This window comes from Taudactylus pleione, unplaced genomic scaffold, assembly GCF_031769625.1.
Source record: "Taudactylus pleione unplaced genomic scaffold, aTauple2 ptg000486l, whole genome shotgun sequence".
NCBI lineage: Eukaryota > Metazoa > Chordata > Amphibia > Anura > Myobatrachidae > Taudactylus > Taudactylus pleione.
The window spans coordinates 1,708,249-1,728,872 of NW_028284888.1; the positions used below are offsets into that span (position 1 = coordinate 1,708,249).

The following is a 20,624-nucleotide window of genomic DNA, read 5'->3' on the forward strand; positions in this document are numbered from 1 at the left end:
GCCTGCACTTTAATATAATCCTATATGTCAGATATATATACACTGCCTGCACTATAATATAATCCTATATGTCAGATATATATACACTGCCTGCACTATAAAATACTCCTATATGTCAGATACATATACACTGCCTGCACTATAATATACTCCTATATGTCAGATACATATACACTGCCTGCACTATAATATAATCCTACATGTCAGATACGTATACACTGCCTGCACTATAATATAATCCTATATGTCAGATATATATACACTGCCTGCAGTATAATATACTCATATATGTCAGATACATATACACTGCCTGCACTATAATATAATCCTATATATCAGAGGTGTATACACTGCCTGCACTATAATATAATCCTAGATGTCAGATACATATACACTGCCTGCACTATAATATAATCCTAGATATCAGAGGTGTATACACTGCCTGGACTAAAATATAATCCTATATGTCAGAGGTGTATACACTGCCTGCACTATAACATACCGTAATCCTATATGGCAGAGGTGTATACACTGCCTGCACTATAATATACTCCTATATGTCAGATAAATATACACTGCCTGCACTATAATATAATCCTATATGTCAGAGGTGTATACACTGCCTGCACTATAATATAATCCTATATGTCAGATACATATACACTGCCTGCACTATAATATACTCCTATATGTCAGATGTGTATACACTGCCTGCCTGCACTTTAATATAATCCTATATGTCAGATATATATACACTGCCTGCACTATAAAATACTCCTGTCAGATATATATATATACACTGCCTGCACTGTAATATAATCCTTTGTCAGATATATATACACTGCCTGCACTATAATATAATCCTAGATGTCAGAGGTGTATACACTGCCTGCACTATAATATAATCTTATATGTCAGATACATATACACTGCCTGCACTATAATATACTCCTATATGTCAGAGGTGTATACACTGCCTGCACTATAATATAATCCTATATGTCAGATACATATACACTGCCTGCACTATAACATAATCCTATATGTCAGATACATATACACTGCCTGCACTATGATATAATCCTATATGTCAGATACATATACACTGCCTGCACTATAATATAATCCTATATGTCACAGGTGTATACACTTCCTGCACTATAATATAATCCTATATGTCAGATAAATATACACTGCCTGCACTATAATATACTCCTATATGTCAGATATATATACACTGCCTGCACTATAAAATACTCCTATATGTCAGATACATATACACTGCCTGCACTATAATATACTCCTATATGTCAGATACATATACACTGCCTGCACTATAATATAATCCTACATGTCAGATACGTATACACTGCCTGCACTATAATATAATCCTATATGTCAGATATATATACACTGCCTGCAGTATAATATACTCATATATGTCAGATACATATACACTGCCTGCACTATAATATAATCCTATATATCAGAGGTGTATACACTGCCTGCACTATAATATAATCCTAGATGTCAGATACATATACACTGCCTGCACTATAATATAATCCTAGATGTCAGAGGTGTATACACTGCCTGGACTAAAATATAATCCTATATGTCAGAGGTGTATACACTGCCTGCACTATAATATAATCCTATATGTCAGATACTTATACACTGCCTGCACTATAATATAATCCTATATGTCAGATACATATATACTGCCTGCACTATAATATAATCCTATGTCAGATATATATACACTGCCTGCACTATAATATAATCCTATATGTCAGATACATATACACTGCATGCACTATAATATAATCCTATATGTCAGATACATATACACTGCCTGCACTATAATATAATCCTATATGTCAGATACATATACACTGCCTGCACTATAATATAATCCTATATGACAGATACATATACACTGCCTGTACTATAATATACTCCTATATGTCAGATCCATATACTCTGCCTGCACTATAATATAATTCTGTATGTCACAGGTGTATGCACTGCCTGCACTATAATATAATCCTATATGTCAGATACATATACACTGCCTGCACTACAGTATAATCCTATATGTCAGAGGTGTATACACTGCCTGCACTATAACATACTGTAACCCTATATGGCAGAGGTGTATACACTGCCTGCCTGCACTTTAATATAATCCTATATGTCAGATATATATATACACTGCCTGCACTATAATATAATCCTATATGTCAGATACATATACACTGCCTGCACTATAATATACTCCTATATGTCAGATGTGTATACACTGCCTGCCTGCACTTTAATATAATCCTATATGTCAGATATATATACACTGCCTGCACTATAAAATACTCCTGTCAGATATATATATATACACTGCCTGCACTGTAATATAATCCTTTGTCAGATATATATACACTGCCTGCACTATAATATAATCCTAGATGTCAGAGGTGTATACACTGCCTGCACTATAATATAATCTTATATGTCAGATACATATACACTGCCTGCACTATAATATACTCCTATATGTCAGAGGTGTATACACTGCCTGCACTATAATATAATCCTATATGTCAGATACATATACACTGCCTGCACTATAACATAATCCTATATGTCAGATACATATACACTGCCTGCACTATGATATAATCCTATATGTCAGATACATATACACTGCCTGCACTATAATATAATCCTATATGTGACAGGTGTATACACTTCCTGCACTATAATATAATCCTATATGTCAGATAAATATACACTGCCTGCACTATAATATACTCCTATATGTCAGATATATATACACTGCCTGCACTATAAAATACTCCTATATGTCAGATACATATACACTGCCTGCACTATAATATACTCCTATATGTCAGATACATATACACTGCCTGCACTATAATATAATCCTACATGTCAGATACGTATACACTGCCTGCACTATAATATAATCCTATATGTCAGATATATATACACTGCCTGCAGTATAATATACTCATATATGTCAGATACATATACACTGCCTGCACTATAATATAATCCTATATATCAGAGGTGTATACACTGCCTGCACTATAATATAATCCTAGATGTCAGATACATATACACTGCCTGCACTATAATATAATCCTAGATGTCAGAGGTGTATACACTGCCTGGACTAAAATATAATCCTATATGTCAGAGGTGTATACACTGCCTGCACTATAATATAATCCTATATGTCAGATACTTATACACTGCCTGCACTATAATATAATCCTATATGTCAGATACATATATACTGCCTGCACTATAATATAATCCTATGTCAGATATATATACACTGCCTGCACTATAATATAATCCTATATGTCAGATACATATACACTGCATGCACTATAATATAATCCTATATGTCAGATACATATACACTGCCTGCACTATAATATAATCCTATATGTCAGATACATATACACTGCCTGCACTATAATATAATCCTATATGACAGATACATATACACTGCCTGTACTATAATATACTCCTATATGTCAGATCCATATACTCTGCCTGCACTATAATATAATTCTGTATGTCACAGGTGTATGCACTGCCTGCACTATAATATAATCCTATATGTCAGATACATATACACTGCCTGCACTACAGTATAATCCTATATGTCAGAGGTGTATACACTGCCTGCACTATAACATACTGTAACCCTATATGGCAGAGGTGTATACACTGCCTGCCTGCACTTTAATATAATCCTATATGTCAGATATATATACACTGCCTGCACTATAATATAATCCTATATGTCAGATATATATACACCGCCTGCACTATAAAATACTCCTGTCAGATATATATATACCTTGCCTGCACTATAATATAATCCTATGTGTCAGAGGTGTATACACTGCATGCACTATAATATAATCCTATATGTCAGATATATATATATACACTGCCTGCACTATAATGTAATCCTATATGTCAGATACATATACACTGCCTGCCCTATAATATAATCCTATATGTCAGATACATATACACTGCCTGCACTATAATATACTCCTATATGTCAGATACATATACACTGCCTGCACTATAATATAATCCAATATGTCAGATACATATACACTGCCTGCACTATAATATAATCCTATATGTCAGATATATATACACTGCCTGCACTATAATATACTCCTATATGTCAGATACATATACACTGCCTGCACTATAATATAATCCTATATGTCAGATATATATACACTGCCTGCACTATAATATACTCCTATATGTCAGATATATATACACTGCCTGCACTATAATATACTCCTATATGTCAGATACATATACACTGCCTGCACTATAATATACTCCTATATGTCAGATACATATACACTGCCTGCACTATAATATAATCCTATATGTCAGATACATATACACTGCCTGCACTATAATATAATCCTATATCTCAGAGGTGTATACACTGCCTGCACTATAATATAATCCTATATGTCAGATACATATACACTGCCTGCACTATAATATAATCCTATATCTCAGAGGTGTATACATTGCCTGCACTATAATATAATCTTATATGTCAGATACATATACACTGCCTGCACTATAATATACTCCTATATGTCAGATACATATACACTGCCTGCACTATAATATACTCCTATATGTCAGATACATATACACTGCCTGCACTATAATATAATCCTATATCTCAGAGGTGTATACACTGCTTGCACTATAATATAATCCTATATGTCAGATACATATACACTGCCTGCACTATAATATAATCCTATATGTCAGATATATATATACACTGCCCTCCTGCACTATTAGTGCCCCCCCCCCCTGCTGATGCCAGGGCACTGTCAGTACATGTTGGCCCTCAGCCTGGGCACTGCATCTATTTGGGAGCGTCCCCCAGCACTGCAGCACGCATGTGCTCCCTCATCCTCCTCTCCTGGTAACAGAGGCATCAGCAGCAGCAGCACCAGCCCGGAGGAGGGGGCAGAGCACCAGCCTGTGTTGCATAGAGTAGTAGCTGGGAGGCGGAGGCTGCCTGGTCCTCTGTCATGCACCAGGGGGGGCTGGGAGGGAGGTGCAAGGTGCAGAAAATCTAGGAGAGGGAGCCAGACGGGTGGATACTGCTGGAGGAGGATGCAAGTGTTACAATAAGCAGCTGTAGCTTTAGGGAAGGTCCAGATGGGATCCAGATAACCCCTGGTGGGGTGTTTGTGCCCCTGGTCTGCTGGCGTGAGGAGTATGCACCTTGCTGCTAGGACATAGAGCCTGTGCTGTATCCCAGCTCTGCAGAGCTATGAGATATGGAGGAGGCAGGCAGCTCCCTGCGGCATCCCCGGGCATCCTCTCCCATGCCCCATCTAGCAGCCCACCTCTCCTGCCCTGCACTGCTGCACCTCTTCTGCCTGCTGCTGCTCTCCTGCCCCCAGCCCTGGGGGGCTTCTGCCACGCAGACAGGTGAGTGATGCCCCTGCTCTGTGCTCCCCATTGAATGTTTAGCATTGATTGCAGAACGTGTGATAATAATGTTGCCAGGCTGTAATGCGATCAGCCAGCACCTGCATAGGGCACTTTCTATTTAGTCATCAGGATGATTTCATGCAACCACAATTCCAATAGCCCAATCCATAAAGGGAATTAGTTGTGCAGTTGCTGATGGCAGCCTATGGCATATGTCACTATAGAGACTCACAGCAGGCACCTGAGCAGAGACCCATTACTGTATATAGCACAAGTTTAGGGAGCAGCAGCAGCAAGTTCCCTCTGCACCCAAAATAAAGCCGGTGCTGCTAGGACGGTCTGTGCCTCACTTACAGCAGCAGCTTCCTGCACTTGGTCTAATGCTGGTAACATACAGTCCCCTCTGTCCTGTATCTGGCTGCACATTACAGTAGGTCTAATGCTGGTAACATACAGTCCCCTCTGTCGTGTATCTGGCTGCACATTACAGTAGGTCTAATGCTGGTAACATACAGTCCCCTCTGTCCTGTATCTCTGGCTGCACATTACAGTAGGTCTAATGCTGGTAACATACAGTCCCCTCTATCCTGTATCTCTGGCTGCACATTACAGTAGGTCTAATGCTGGTAACATACAGTCCCCTCTATCCTGTATCTCTGGCTGCACATTACAGTAGGTCTAATGCTAGTAACATACAGTCCCCTCTGTCCTGTATCTCTAGCTGCACATTACAGTAGGTCTAATGCTGGTAACACACAGTCCCCTCTGTCCTATATCTCTGGCTGCACATTACAGTAGGTCTAATGCTGGTAACATACAGTCCCCTCTATCCTGTATCTCTGGCTGCACATTACAGTAGGTCTAATGCTGGTAACATACAGTCCCCTCTATCCTGTATCTCTGGCTGCACATTACAGTAGGTCTAATGCTGGTAACATACAGTCCCCTCTATCCTGTATCTCTACAGTCCCCTCTATCCTGTATCTCTGGCTGCACATTACAGTAGGTCTAATGCTGGTAACATACAGTCCCCTCTGTCCTGTATCTCTGGCTGCACATTACAGTAGGTCTAATGCTGGTAACATACAGTCCCCTCTGTCCTGTATCTCTGGCTGCACATTACAGTAGGTCTAATGCTGGTAACATACAGTCCCCTCTGTCCTGTATCTCTGGCTGCACATTACAGTAGGTCTAATGCTGGTAACATACAGTCCCCTCTATCCTGTATCTCTACAGTCCCCTCTGTCCTGTATCTCTGGCTGCACATTACAGTAGGTCTAATGCTGGTAACATACAGTCCCTTCTATCCTGTATCTCTGGCTGTACATTACAGTAGGTCTAATGCTGGTAACATACAGTCCCCTCTATCCTGTATCTCTGGCTGCACATTACAGTAGGTCTAATGCTGGTAACATACAGTCCCCTCTATCCTGTATCTCTGGCTGCACATTACAGTAGGTCTAATGCTGGTAACATACAGTCCCCTCTATCCTGTATCTCTGGCTGCACATTACAGTAGGTCTAATGCTGGTAACATACAGTCCCCTCTGTCCTGTATCTCTGGCTGCACATTACAGTAGGTCTAATGCTGGTAACATACAGTCCCCTCTGTCCTGTATCTCTGGCTGCACATTACAGTAGGTCTAATGCTGGTAACATACAGTCCCCTCTATCCTGTATCTCTGGCCACCTGGCTGCACATTACAGTAGGTCTAATGCTGGTAACATACAGTCCCCTCTGTCCTGTATCTCTGGCTGCACATTACAGTAGGTCTAATGCTGGTAACATACAGTCCCCTCTATCCTGTATCTCTGGCCACCTGGCTGCACATTACAGTAGGTCTAATGCTGGTAACATTCAGCCATGTGTCCCCTCTATAATGTATCTCTGGCAAATCCACCACTTCTCAGTTTTCCAATCCAAAGAACATAAAAGCCCCAAAACATAAAAAACTGCAGCGACCTCTGCAAGGTGTAACAGCAGCATCTGCAGAGTGATCTCTGCTTAGTTCTAGAAGTGCTGGATGGATGTTGCATAGGGAATTACTGCAGTACATGGAATGCGGATTTCACTGGGATAGGAGAGAAATACTGGAAGATGCTCCTTGTGACCTGAAGCAACTTTGTGCTGCCCAGGATGAAGCTGCCCTCTCCCATTCCTCTGTAACCCTTTCCCTGCTGGAGACTTTTGCAATGCAGCACAGCTCTGGTTCCAAGTTCTTGCAGCAGGATCCAGATCTCACCTTGGGGTAGTACCAACGGTGCCAGGGCATTTACCCATGTCAACTATACAGTAGGTACCTGAGCAGCACAGTGCATGGCCCTGGAAACACACAGGGTTATAGTTGTGCTGTGTACTCTAAGTGTAGTGGGAAGGCCTAGGACGGTGTGTTCCCTGACTGCAGTGGCTATCTGCAATTATTAGTGCAATGCTGACTCTCCTGCATCCAGGGAGAGGGGACGGTCTGCCAGGCACAGAGATCTACCTAGAACCCATTTATGTGTTATCTTTGTGACCTCTAGATCCACTCCCTGAGCCAGCACAAGGGTTTGTTTCAGTAGCCAATGGCCACCTTTATGTAACATACTGTATTATCATTACTACAGCCTATTGTCTTTAACCAGACCTTGGCCATACTTGGAAATGACAATCAATGTATGTACACTGAGACCACAGCTTAGCATTATTGGGGCAAACAGGGACACTCTTCACTCTATTGATTGTACTGCAATGGCTTTTGAATATATATATATCACCATCATCTGTTATTTGTCCATGGAGCATTGTGTATATGTGTATGTGGGTGTTTTTAATATGTTTGGAAATGCTTTGAGAAAGGTGACTCAAAGTTGGTCATAGAGATCTGTAGTTCCAAGAGCTTACTATCAATAGACAAGTGCTATAATAATAGCTAATGCAATCATTAGCAGCATACGATATCCTACTTATCACATCCCACAGGACTATGGATTAAATGCAGCTGGGAATTATTATCAACATACGATATCCTACTGATCACATCCCACAGGACTATGGATTAAGTGTTGCTGGGCATTATCAGCATACGATATCCTACTTATCACATACCACAGGACTATGCATTAAGTGCAGCTGGGAATTATTATCAACATACGATATCCTACTGATCACATCCCACAGGACTATGCATTAAGTGCTGCTGGGCATTATCAGCATACGATATCCTACTTATCACATACCACAGGACTATGCATTAAATACAGCTGGAAATTATTATAAGCATACGATATCCTACTTATCACATACCACAGGACTATGCATTAAGTGCAGCTGGGAATTATTAGCAACATATTTGGAAACTTTCAATCACTGTTCCTGCTTCACATTATTCCGCTATATTTGGGCCTATCACCAGCTGATATTACCCTCCAGCCAGGCACATGGCACTACTCCTTTCAACACTACCTGGCACATTAGGTGCTATTTAAGAAAGCAAATTCATTGGGGTGGCACAGTAAGGACTATAATCCATAGCGAATCCCCTAGAATATTCCTGATATGTTTCTGGTACTGATAAGAATTGGAGCGAGCAGCTGGTTGGTGGGTTTGTTGCAGTTTTGCTCCAGTAACTTTTGTAACAGTTTTCAAATTTGCAAGTTGCATTACTGTACATTGTGTGTAATTATCAGGATTTCAGTTTGCAACATTTCACTTCACACAGAGTTTCCACTGTTGGGATGTTTCTCCTTGTGTTCCTGGCCTAATAAAATGAATTATTCAGTTTAGAAGTTTTGTTTTCTGTAGTTAGTTTTGTAGCTCTCCTGTTATGTACAAACTTTTACAAGGAATGTATATAGGCGATGTATGCCAGGGAATGTATACAGGGGATGTATGCCAGGGAATGTATACAGGGGATGTATGCCAGGAAATTTATGCCAGGGAATGTATACAGGGGATGTATGCCAGGAAATTTATGCCAGAGAATGTATACCGAACTTACAACATGACCCCTTCCACCAGGTACAAAATACTCTGCTCCTGGACTTCCCACCTAACTTATAATTGGAGTCACCTGTGCTGAACTAGGTAATTGATAAGAAGGGTGTTTCAACATAGGTGTCTGCAATGCAATCATAAACTAAGACGGAAGACCAGGAGCAGAGCCTCTTCTACCTGGTGTAAGGGGACATGTTGGAGGGTCTGTGTATATAGGGAATATGACCAGGAAAACAACCAGTAGAGACCAATAAATCTGAGTGTTTGAAAGTGGAGAAACTGCACATCAAACAGAGGCAGTATTCAACATAAGGCCCTTGAGCTGTTATGGAACTACATATCCAAGCATGCCCTGCCACATTTTTGCTATTAGGACATACAGTTCAGCAGCTGGAAGGCTGCACGTTGAATACCCCCAAGAACCAATACCTAGAGTAGCATATAGAACAGAGGTTCTCAAACTCAATCCTCAGGACCCCACACAGGTCATGTTTTGCAGGTCACCCAGCAGGTGCACAGGTGTATTCATTACTTACTGACACATTTTAAAAGATGCACAGGTGGAGCTAATTATTTCACCTGTGATTCTGTGAAGAGACCTGGAAAACGTGCACTGTTTGGGGTCCTGAGGACCGAGTTTGGGAACCTGTGATACAGAAATACTGTGTATATTATATTATTATAGTAGGAACACAAACATCTGGGGACACATTCCTACACACAGCATGAACATTCCAGCTAGTAGCTACCTGTGCTGATTACTGACTGAGGCCAGTTACAGGATAATGCAGAAAGTGTGCGTAATTGTTTATCTGAGTGAGTGATTGATATATACACAGGCCCTATATATTGCATATCCCGGCCTCTTGCACCGTTCAGTGATTTCTGGATTGCTTTATCCATTTATTTCATTCTCCCCCCCCCCCTCCCTTTACACCTTAAATCTATTTAACCAGCAGACAATCTCTGACACAAAAAGACATCCATGCATTTAAATCACTTCATGTTCTTCTCGGATGTGTATAATTTTATGCATCAGAGACTTTGCACCATGGCGGGGTGGAGATGAGGAGATCCCCAGAGCGTGCAGCCTGTCTTGGCAATTTTTTTTTGTTGTTTGTAAAATTAATTAAGGTCCGTCCGCAAAAACGATCAGGCTTGCTGGCAGTTCTTCACAGGCTTCGCCCTTATAACGTGATCTATGTGACGCTGCTGAAAATCTTATGGGGGGGGAATACATTATTAATACATTGGGACAACTACTTTGGGGAGATTGGTCAGTCTGTGGGCACAATTTTACTTTGTGATAGTTTTCTCCATTTATAAGTATTATTATCATTTATTTATATGGCGCTACAAGTGTTCCGCAGCGCCTCACACAGTACATAAACAAATTGTTGACAAGCGACTTACAGAACAATACAATACAGGACCAGGACAAGGATAATATGTAATAATAAAATGATCTTCGCAGTGATAGATACTGACACATTCTATAAACTACTGTACCCCTGGCTAGTGACAGTGCTGCCTGTTACTCTCCCATTGGATATATTTCCTGATACAAGTCCAGTCATGGACTATAGCAAAGTGGTCTGTGCTGAATCTGACAACTGCAATAAATAATTTAGGTCCCAGGAACTTTTTGCTAAGTGGAACTTTATTGTGCAGTAGGATCAGATCTGTGGGCCTGATTCACACCCGGTCGCAAGCGCTGAGCGCTCGCAACCAGGTCGATGTTGGCCCAGTGCGCATGCGCACGATGGGGCCAGCTCCGTTGTGCGCATGCACGAAACCCGGATAGCGACGGGCAATCTGTCGCTCCGGGTCTCGCACCAAAGGGGGCGTGCTGTCGATGTTGAGTGACAGCACGCCCCCTTTAGTGGGCGGGTCGGGGGGTGGCTGCCCAGACAGAGTCGTTCCCATAGGAACGCCTACCGTTTGGGGGCGGCCTCACTGACATCACAAGTGATGTCAGTGGGAGAGCTTTCGGCTCTGTTTGAGCCGAAAGCTCTCTGGGGCTTGCGGCCACGAGACCCTACCACAAGGGTCTCATCGCAAGCTCGATGGTCACGATGGTCTTGACCATCGCGACCATCATCCTGGACGCTCGCATTAGCTGTGGGTGGTAACCCACAGCAATACAAGCGGCCAGGAGGCCGCTCCATAAAAAAAAAAAAGACTGGCCCTGATTCAGAGCGAGCGCTCTGTCAGAGCATGAATCTGAATCAGGGCCAGTGTATGGTTACCAGACACACAGTGTGGGTGCGCTCATTGGGCCCGTTTCTGAATTACGCAGTGGCGCCCGTGTCTGCTTCCTTTGCCGGTGGTAGCTACAAGCCGTTCCCTGGGGTGCAGCCATGTGTCTGAATGTGGACTGAAACACCAACTCTGGGCTCACCTGTGGCATAATGGGTATAAGGGGTACTACTGTGTGGCGTAATGCGTATAAGTGATCTAATGTGAATAACAGACACTACTGTGCAGAGTATTGTGAATAACGGGTGCTACTGTGTGGTGTAATGTGAATCGGTACGTTTGTGTGAACACGCCCCTTCTCATGAGGCTGCGGGGACCAAATTCTGCTTCGCACCAGGCAGCATCGCATCCCCCATAGTAACCTCTGGCTGGCAGAAATGGCGGGACCGCAGCAGATCTCTCCAGGACACATCTGGAGGATACCTAAAATTTGAGGGTATCTCCCGAAAACGGGTGTTTTTGGGGAATGTACCACAAATATTAATTGATAAATCGGCCATCTAGGGGTATATTTACTAAAGTGAGAGTTTTTCCAAGTGGAGATGTTGCCCATAGTATGCCCATATGTTACCATAGGCTGAGAGGCCAGACCTCACGGCACACCTGAGAGGATGATTACAGTACAAATTGCCCTTAGTGTCACAAGCGGACCATGTACATTTCAGTGTCAGCCATTGGTTGATACTGACTCTCTATTTCACGCAGGTTTTCCAGGGTTATTGCTTTGTCTTTTAGATGGGATGTAGTTACCACCCCGGTGGTCTAGATACCGGTGCTCAGAATACCGGTGCCGGCTTCCCGACGGTAATTACTAGGGTTAGATGGATGGGTTTAGGGTTAGGGGATAGGTCTAGGCACTGGGGGGAGGGTCAGGGTTAGGGTTAGAGGGATGGGTTAGGATACTTGCTTAATTGGATCGGGATTCTGACTGTGGGCATCCCGTCCGCTGGGATCCTGTGCCCAACCCTTTGGATGCATCTTTGGTTAGTGGTAGGAAATAATGTCATTTGTTTGTGCATTGGGATCTTGGTTGTGTATGGTTTACTTTACTTTTTATAATGTGGATATTATGACAAAGAGAAATTGACGTGTTGTATCACTAAATAGGACCATTTTGGGGGTTATTTTAAGTTTTATTAGAAAGTTCTGCAAATAGAAACAACAACAAAAACTGCATTTATTTTTCTCAATGAAGCAGAAAATCAGGTAAATGGTCTAGAAGAGCGCACAAATGGCGTAATTAGGAGGTATCATGAGGGGCGCTGAGTGCTCAGGCAAATACTCAGGGTAAGCTAGGTGCACACCTGACAGATTTGCCGATGACTAGACAAATTCCAATAACCGAAACAATGATGATAACACCCCCGTTTCCGACCGCAAAAGCAGCCACCATAGCTGGTTGGCTACGGGATTCCAAAACCGGCATTCTGAGCGCCGGAATCCCCGCGGTCGGGATTATGACCACATCCCCTCATAGCAATGGGGGCTGCTTTGTCGCTGAATTTACCAATCTTCGAAATGCTCTTGGCCTCAGTAACAAACGCCATCTGAAGATGGCATTAGCCATTGTAGCCTATAGTTTACTTTTCACAGAAGGTATCGGGAGAGGGACCAGTATGTACCCTCCCTGGCACTTTCCACTTGCACATGCGTGGTCATGAGAAGTAAGGTTAATGTTCACGTAAATGCAATCACTTTACTTTTACACATAGCAGGTGCTGGGATCCTACCAGAAGCCCTGTCCCTACCTGTATGACATGATACATACCGATAGTAGGCAATTTCTTATTGCCGCGAATAGCGGCCATAATAAATTATAATTATTGATTCAAAAACCCGATAGTTAGTAAATGGGCTCCCCGATATCTGACAGGTCAGACCAAGAATTGTATAGAGCGTACCCAGCTTTACCCAGCTTTAGTTGGCAAACAATGATTAAACATTTCGACGTCTAAGGGTAATAAGCAGGCCAGTTATCTGGGGACAGTGAGCAGCCTTGCTGGCCGGTAGCAGAAGAGCTGCTGTAAGCAGGAGAGCACTGAGGATGGGGAAGCATTGCTGTCACTGCCGTACTGGACATCAGAAAACTGAGGAGTCCACTGTTTCCTTGATTGAGAACTTGAAGTCAGCACAACTTAATGCATTTTTACTTCAGTAACTTTATTAGGCTTCTTGGTATAAAAAAAAATATATAATAATAAAAAAAATTCTGTAAGCTACTTTTCTTTTTAATTACTCTTCTGGTTTCTGCAGCATATGTGTAATATTTCACGGCATTAGAGCGTGGGGTCCACAGATGGTATAGTGGTTAGCGTTACTGCCTCACAGCACTGAGGTCATGGGTTTGCTTCCCACTACGGCCCTAACTGTGTGGAGTTTGTATATTCTCCCTGTGCTTGTGTGGGTTTCCTCCGGGTGCTCCGGTTTCTTCCCACACTCCAAAAATATACTGGTAGGTTAATTGGCTCCCCACAAAATTGACCCTAGTGTGTATGTGTGTGAGCATGTGGTAGGGAATATAGATTGTAAGCTCCACCGGGGCAGGGACTGATGTGAATGGTAAGATATTCTCTGTAAAAGCGCTGCGGAATATGTGTGCGCTATATAAATAACTGGTAATAATAATAAATAAATAAATAAATGGTTACATATTAAATACAGGTTGAGTCTCCCATATCCAAATATTCCAAAATACGGAATAATTATGGCAGGACTGTGATAATGAAACCTTTGATTTTTGATGGTTCAATGTACACAACCTTTGTCTAAGGCACAACTTATTACAAATATTGTATAAAATTACCCGCGGGCTGTGTGTATAAGGTATATATGAAACATAAATGAATTTCATTTCTGTACACAAACTTTGCTTGAGCCACAAAATAATTGAAAATATTGTATAAAATGACCTGCAGGCTGTGTGTATAAGGTGTATATAGTACATAATGCATTCTCTGTTTATATTTGGGTCCTATTCCCAAGATATTTCATTATAATATAAATATTCCACAATACGGAATATTCCGTTATCCAAAATATCCCTGGTCCCAAGCATTTTGGATATGGGAGACTCAACCTGTATTATACAGTTTAATTACTTCCTCTTTTCCAGAATGGGACCCATATTTACAGTGTAGGCATCAGCTTTGGACTGTTCTCCTTTAATTCATTATCGTTGACAAGTGTATTGATTTTATTTAAATATAAGGATGCCCCAAAAATGACATTGGGGCTCATAGTGTGGATTACCCTGGCCTAAAGTATCAGCTTATTAATTAAACAAGTTGGCAAATCTGTAAATTTTTCTTACAAACGTATGACAGTAGGGATCAGAGCATATAGCATTTCATTGGACCTTTTGTTGGAGCCTGTTTGGAATAGACTGATTTGTGACTTTAACTAATGTAACCCAAAATAGTCCTGGGTGGTCTTTCAGCTGGCACGTGCTACAGTAAATGGTCCTATAGATTTGTGAATGCAGCAATAGTTATCAGTCAGTGTATTTACTTTATTAGTGATTTGTTGAGTACAAATATATTTACCACACAAGAATACAGAGAGCATAACTGTGCTTAGATGTAATTATGTAGATAAACACTAATTCCAGGAGCTTACAATTATCGCAGTCTACTAGTTTACTCTTGCATAGATAGCATTAGGAAGCACCAGGGCAGTTTCTGTACTATATGCTTCATAATGTATGTTTATTATACCTTAAGAACATATACAGAACTTGATAGCTCTTTTAAAGCTGAATATCATGATACATTACCACGTGCGGGGTAGAGGTGGCCACTAGGGACAAAGGCCCTCATTCAGAGCCGTACGCTCTGAGCAGAGCGCACGCTCTGAATGAGGGCCGCCCTCCATAATTATGGAGCGTCCTCCTGGATGCTCGTATAGCTGTGGGTCTCCACCCACAGCCTATACGAGCGTGCAGTTTGATGGCTGCGATGGTCGTGACCATCGCGACCATCGCCACTGCGAGCCGGAGCCTGCGGTAGAGGTTTTCAACCGCAAGGCCCGAAGTGATTTTGGCTCTATCAGAGCCAAAATCACTCCCACTGACATCACTAGTGATGTCAGTGGGCCGGCTTCTGACGGTAGGCGTTCCCTTGGGAACGCCCCCGTCAGGGAGGCACGCCCCCAGCACGCCCACCAAAGGGGTTCGTGCTGTCAATCAACATCGACAGCACGCCCCCTTTGATCAGACACAACGAGCGAAGGAAAGTCCTTCGCTCGTCGCGTCTGGCGCATGCGCACGACGGAGCTCCCTCCGTCGTGCGCATGCTCAGTGCAGACCATCGACCCACTTGCGAGTGGACAGCCGCTCGCGAGTGGGTCTGAATCAGGCCCAAAGGCTCCACAGGTTTTCATCCACTGATATATTTAATGTAAAGAATTTCAAAGTATTTAATTTATTCTGTCATTTATCACATGACAGAATTTTACAACCAAATAACCAGAGAGACGCGGAAATTACCAGCGATGGAGCTTACAAACCCAGCAGGTGAACACGCAAACCCAGCAGGTGAACACACATGTCCAGTGAATGAACAATGGGACATACAGATGTGTCCACATACATCTATCCTCCGTGCACTACAAGTCGCATTACAGATAGGACCTCATTCAGAGTCTCGCTCACCCCCAGCGTATGCAAATTTGTGTGATGCCACGTGAAGCGATCGATCGCCAAGGCATAAGCACGCCCACCATGTCTTAGCGAGCGGCAAGCGTACGCCCAATCGCACAGGCAGAGCCACCCACCAGCACACGTCATCTCCAGGAAGTGTATTAAAACATTGGTACATCGAGGACAATCAGAAGCGATCGCAGCGCTTGAGGTTGCCTTACCCTACCGCAAGCACTGCGAGGACTTCAGTGTAAAAACAGGCATGTGACGTGTACTATGACGCTGGCTAATAATTATGCACGCCTCTAAAACAGCGTTGAAACACCCAGGCACGTCTGCGTTCGCACCTCCACTCCTCCGTTATCAGTGTCCTGCCCCTGTTACCACCCACAAACGGCCTCTCCTGTCACTCATTTCACTGGGCTGTCTTTGTTGGGCGAGCGAGCGAGCAGCCTGCGATCGCACAGAGTAGTTCGCACACGTGCAGAACGAAGCGTGTGCATGTGTGTACGCAAACCATCGGGCCTCTCGCGAGCGCACAGCGCTAGCGAGAGACTCTGAATGAGGTCCATAATGCGTGAGCACAGTGCGACTCGGCAGCGCTGAGCGTCTTTTCATGCAACTTTTTCCCTTAAAATGCATCTTATTTGCACAGTGATGTGAATAGGCCCTAAATGCAGCTTCTGCTGATTAAAATGACACGCGGCACGCCTAAATACTGTGCGCAACTGCGGCTGTATCTGCATGTGAAACGCTACGTTACATTGTCACAGCGGCTGTGGTATGCCTATATACTGTGCGCGACTGCTTCGTTACAGTGGCAGCGGCTGTGACACTGTAACGTAGCGTTTCGCATGCAGATACAGCCGCAGTACCTTTCACCACCATTAATTTATATGACAAAAGAGTAAAGGGAAACCAGGGATAGGCAACAATTTTCTTTTTTGGGTGCCAGATGTTCATCACTGCGAGCCAAAAAAGTTTCCGGCGTGCCACCACCATTGTTCAGACATTTACTGATGGGCGTTACAATTTGTCAGTGGCTTCCCTGTCCTTTATTAAAGCCAGTTTACTCTTGCTGGGTATGCAGGCCACCCTCGGGTTCCTCGCAGCTACGCTGGCGAGAGGGGGCCCCACACTGAGACCGCACACTGGCCCCCTCCTCTCTAAGCCGCCCCTGTACCAGCATAAATACTCTCACTACACTAACTAGATGGCAGTAGCATGTAAGATGTTTTTAAAGTCCGTCCTAAGATTTGGAAACATGAGTTTATCTTTTCTGTCCAGCAGCTTTATCTCCTGGAAACGCGCTGTTTGTATTATCTCCTGAATTGTGGATGCAGGCACCATGGTCAGCCGCTTCCTGACGTACACTTTTATTGCCGGCACTAGGTTACCACTAATACTGCTGCATCAGGATTTGCAGAACATTTTTTGTTTTCTTGAACTTTGTAGAAAAAAAAATCTAAATAGCCTCTTCTGTCTGACCTGGTGCATTTATTTGTCCACATTTGAAGCCTCCGCATAAAGAACGTGCTTACTGGCAGGAAACAGGATTTGGGGGGTTATTGGAGAGATTTCTGCAGAAGAGGCAGTACTGGTGCTGAGAAAGGAGGAGTAACTGTGGGCCTGATTCACTACAGAACGCCATTCTGCTTATACGCACGCAGCGCAGTTGCGAATATCAACGGTGCTATTTAAATGTTTGCATTCACATTGTGGTCGCAGCCTGACATAAGGACGCCCACTTCCCCTTACTCATATCCGTATACTAGGGCAACATAGCGAAACCATCGGTAACATCGAGTAACATCGGACCCATAGGCACACTTGCACAGGCCCTGACCTTACTCAGGAATTGCTAACATCCACGCACACTATCAGTGCTATGGCTGCTTATGGCCACGTAGTGGATAATTAATGCACGCCCCCTGCAACGGCACTGCAACGCACTGGCACGCCTGCGTTCACCCTCCCCTCCATCACCACCCACCATCTGCACTTCCTGTCAATCACTCTGCTCTGGGTCTGCGTAGCCTCTGCAATCGCAGTTCCCATTGCAATTGCTAGTTTGCACACTGCATGCGCAGAATGCAACAATCGACCGATTGCGTGCGTCTTTGCAACTGCGTTCCTTGCTGAATCAGGCCCTGTGTCGTCAACATGGGAAAACTGTTTCCTGGTAGTAATGGGCTGTGCTGGAAGCTGGTGTTGTGAATTGTACGGAGATTTACGGGCCCCCAAACCCGGTGCGATTTGCAAACGATCCAATCTCGTGTCCGATTTCCCTTGAATTCCTGAACTCTCCCGGTCAAACGATATTGTGCTCACACACAGAACGATTGTACGAACGATATAGATGGGTCGTAAACGATATATCGTTTGTAGCACACAACCTCACGATGCTGGACTTTAAATAATGGGAGGAAAAGTGACAACATATCGTCCATCGTATCGTTCATCATCCATACACACGGAACGATGTGTGCCAATTCATGAATAGATAGGTCCAGATCTTTCTGCTGGTTCAATTGATCAGCGACAACCATGTACGACAGGGGGGTGGGTGCGCTCTGGCATCGTGATCATCCCCACACACGGCACTTTTTACATGATTGGTTGTTCCAATTGGAGTCTAGAAGGAGATAATGTATTGTGCAGTTGGAAGAATACATTGCTTACACCTACAGAGGTAATGACACCTTGCAATCAGGGCTCAGGGAATGATTCAGCAAGAATTGCGGTTGCAAATATGCACAGAATCGGCCGATTGTTGCGTTCTGCGCATGTGTATACATTGTACTAGCTATTGCGATCGGGGCTGCGATAGCAGAGGTTACAAAGACCCCTCACAGAGTGATTGATAGGAAGTGCCGTTTGTGGGTGGTGATAGCGTGCGTGGTTGTTAGCAATTTCTGAGTAAGGTCAGAGCCTGTGTAAGTGTGTGTGAGGCTGTGATGGTACTCCATGTTACTGATGGTATCTCAGTCTTGTGTAGTCACTGTGTGTGATGAGGTTAGTAATTTCTGAGTAAGGTCAGAGCCTGTGTAAGTGTGTGTGAGGCTGTGATGGTACTCCATGTTAATGATGGTATCTCAGTCTTGTGTAATCACTGCGTGTGATGAGGTTAGTAATTCCTGAGTAAGGTCAGAGCCTGTGTAAGTGTGTGTGAGGCTGTGATGGTACTCCATGTTACTGATGGTGTCTCAGTCTTGTGTAGTGACTGTGTGTGATGAGGATAGTAATTCCTGAGTAAGGTCAGAGCCTGTGTAAGTGTGTGTGAGGCTGTGATGGTACTCCATGTTACTGATGGTTTCTCAGTCTTGTGTAATCACTGCGTGTGATGAGGTTAGTAATTCCTGAGTAAGGTCAGAGCCTGTGTAAGTGTGTGTGAGGCTGTGATGGTACTCCATGTTACTGATGGTGTCTCAGTCTTGTGTAGTCACTGTGTGTGATGAGGTTAGTAATTCCTGAGTAAGGTCAGAGCCTGTGTAAGTGTGTGTGAGGCTGTGATGGTACTCCATGTTACTGATGGTATCTCAGTCTTGTGTAATCACTGCGTGTGATGAGGTTAGTAATTCCTGAGTAAGGTCAGAGCCTGTGTAAGTGTGTGTGAGGCTGTGATGGTACTCCATGTTACTGATGGTGTCTCAGTCTTGTGTAGTCACTGTGTGTGATGAGGTTAGTAATTCCTGAGTAAGGTCAGAGCCTGTGTAAGTGTGTGTGAGGCTGTGATGGTACTCCATGTTACCGATGGTTTCTCAGTCTTGTGTAATCACTGCGTGTGATGAGGTTAGTAATTCCTGAGTAAGGTCAGAGCCTGTGTAAGTGTGTGTGAGGCTGTGATGGTACTCCATGTTACTGATGGTGTCTCAGTCTTGAGTAGTCACTGTGTGTGATGAGGTTAGTAATTCCTGAGTAAGGTCAGAGCCTGTGTAAGTGTGTGTGAGGCTGTGATGGTACTCCATGTTACTGATGGTATCTCAGTCTTGTGTAATCACTGCGTGTGATGAGGTTAGTAATTCCTGAGTAAGGTCAGAGCCTGTGTAAGTGTGTGTGAGGCTGTGATGGTACTCCATGTTACTGATGGTGTCTCAGTCTTGTGTAGTCACTGTGTGTGATGAGGTTAGTAATTCCTGAGTAAGGTCAGAGCCTGTGTAAGTGTGTGTGAGGCTGTGATGGTACTCCATGTTACCGATGGTTTCTCAGTCTTGTGTAATC

At 43.4% G+C, this 20,624-nt stretch overlaps 1 protein-coding gene across 1 annotated transcript in view; it reads left to right on the forward strand.

Annotated features, from left to right (window-relative positions):
• Nucleotides 1-5,221: 5,221 nt before the first annotated feature.
• Nucleotides 5,222-20,624, forward strand: part of LOC148502694 (disintegrin and metalloproteinase domain-containing protein 23-like) — a gene marked incomplete at its 3' end in the record, with an annotated part of 152,838 nt that continues 137,435 nt past the window's right edge. Inside the window, exon 1 of the mRNA XM_088449486.1 lies at nt 5,222-5,529. Coding sequence (XP_088305612.1) covers nt 5,376-5,529 — 154 coding nt within the window. The remainder of the gene's footprint in view (nt 5,530-20,624) is intronic.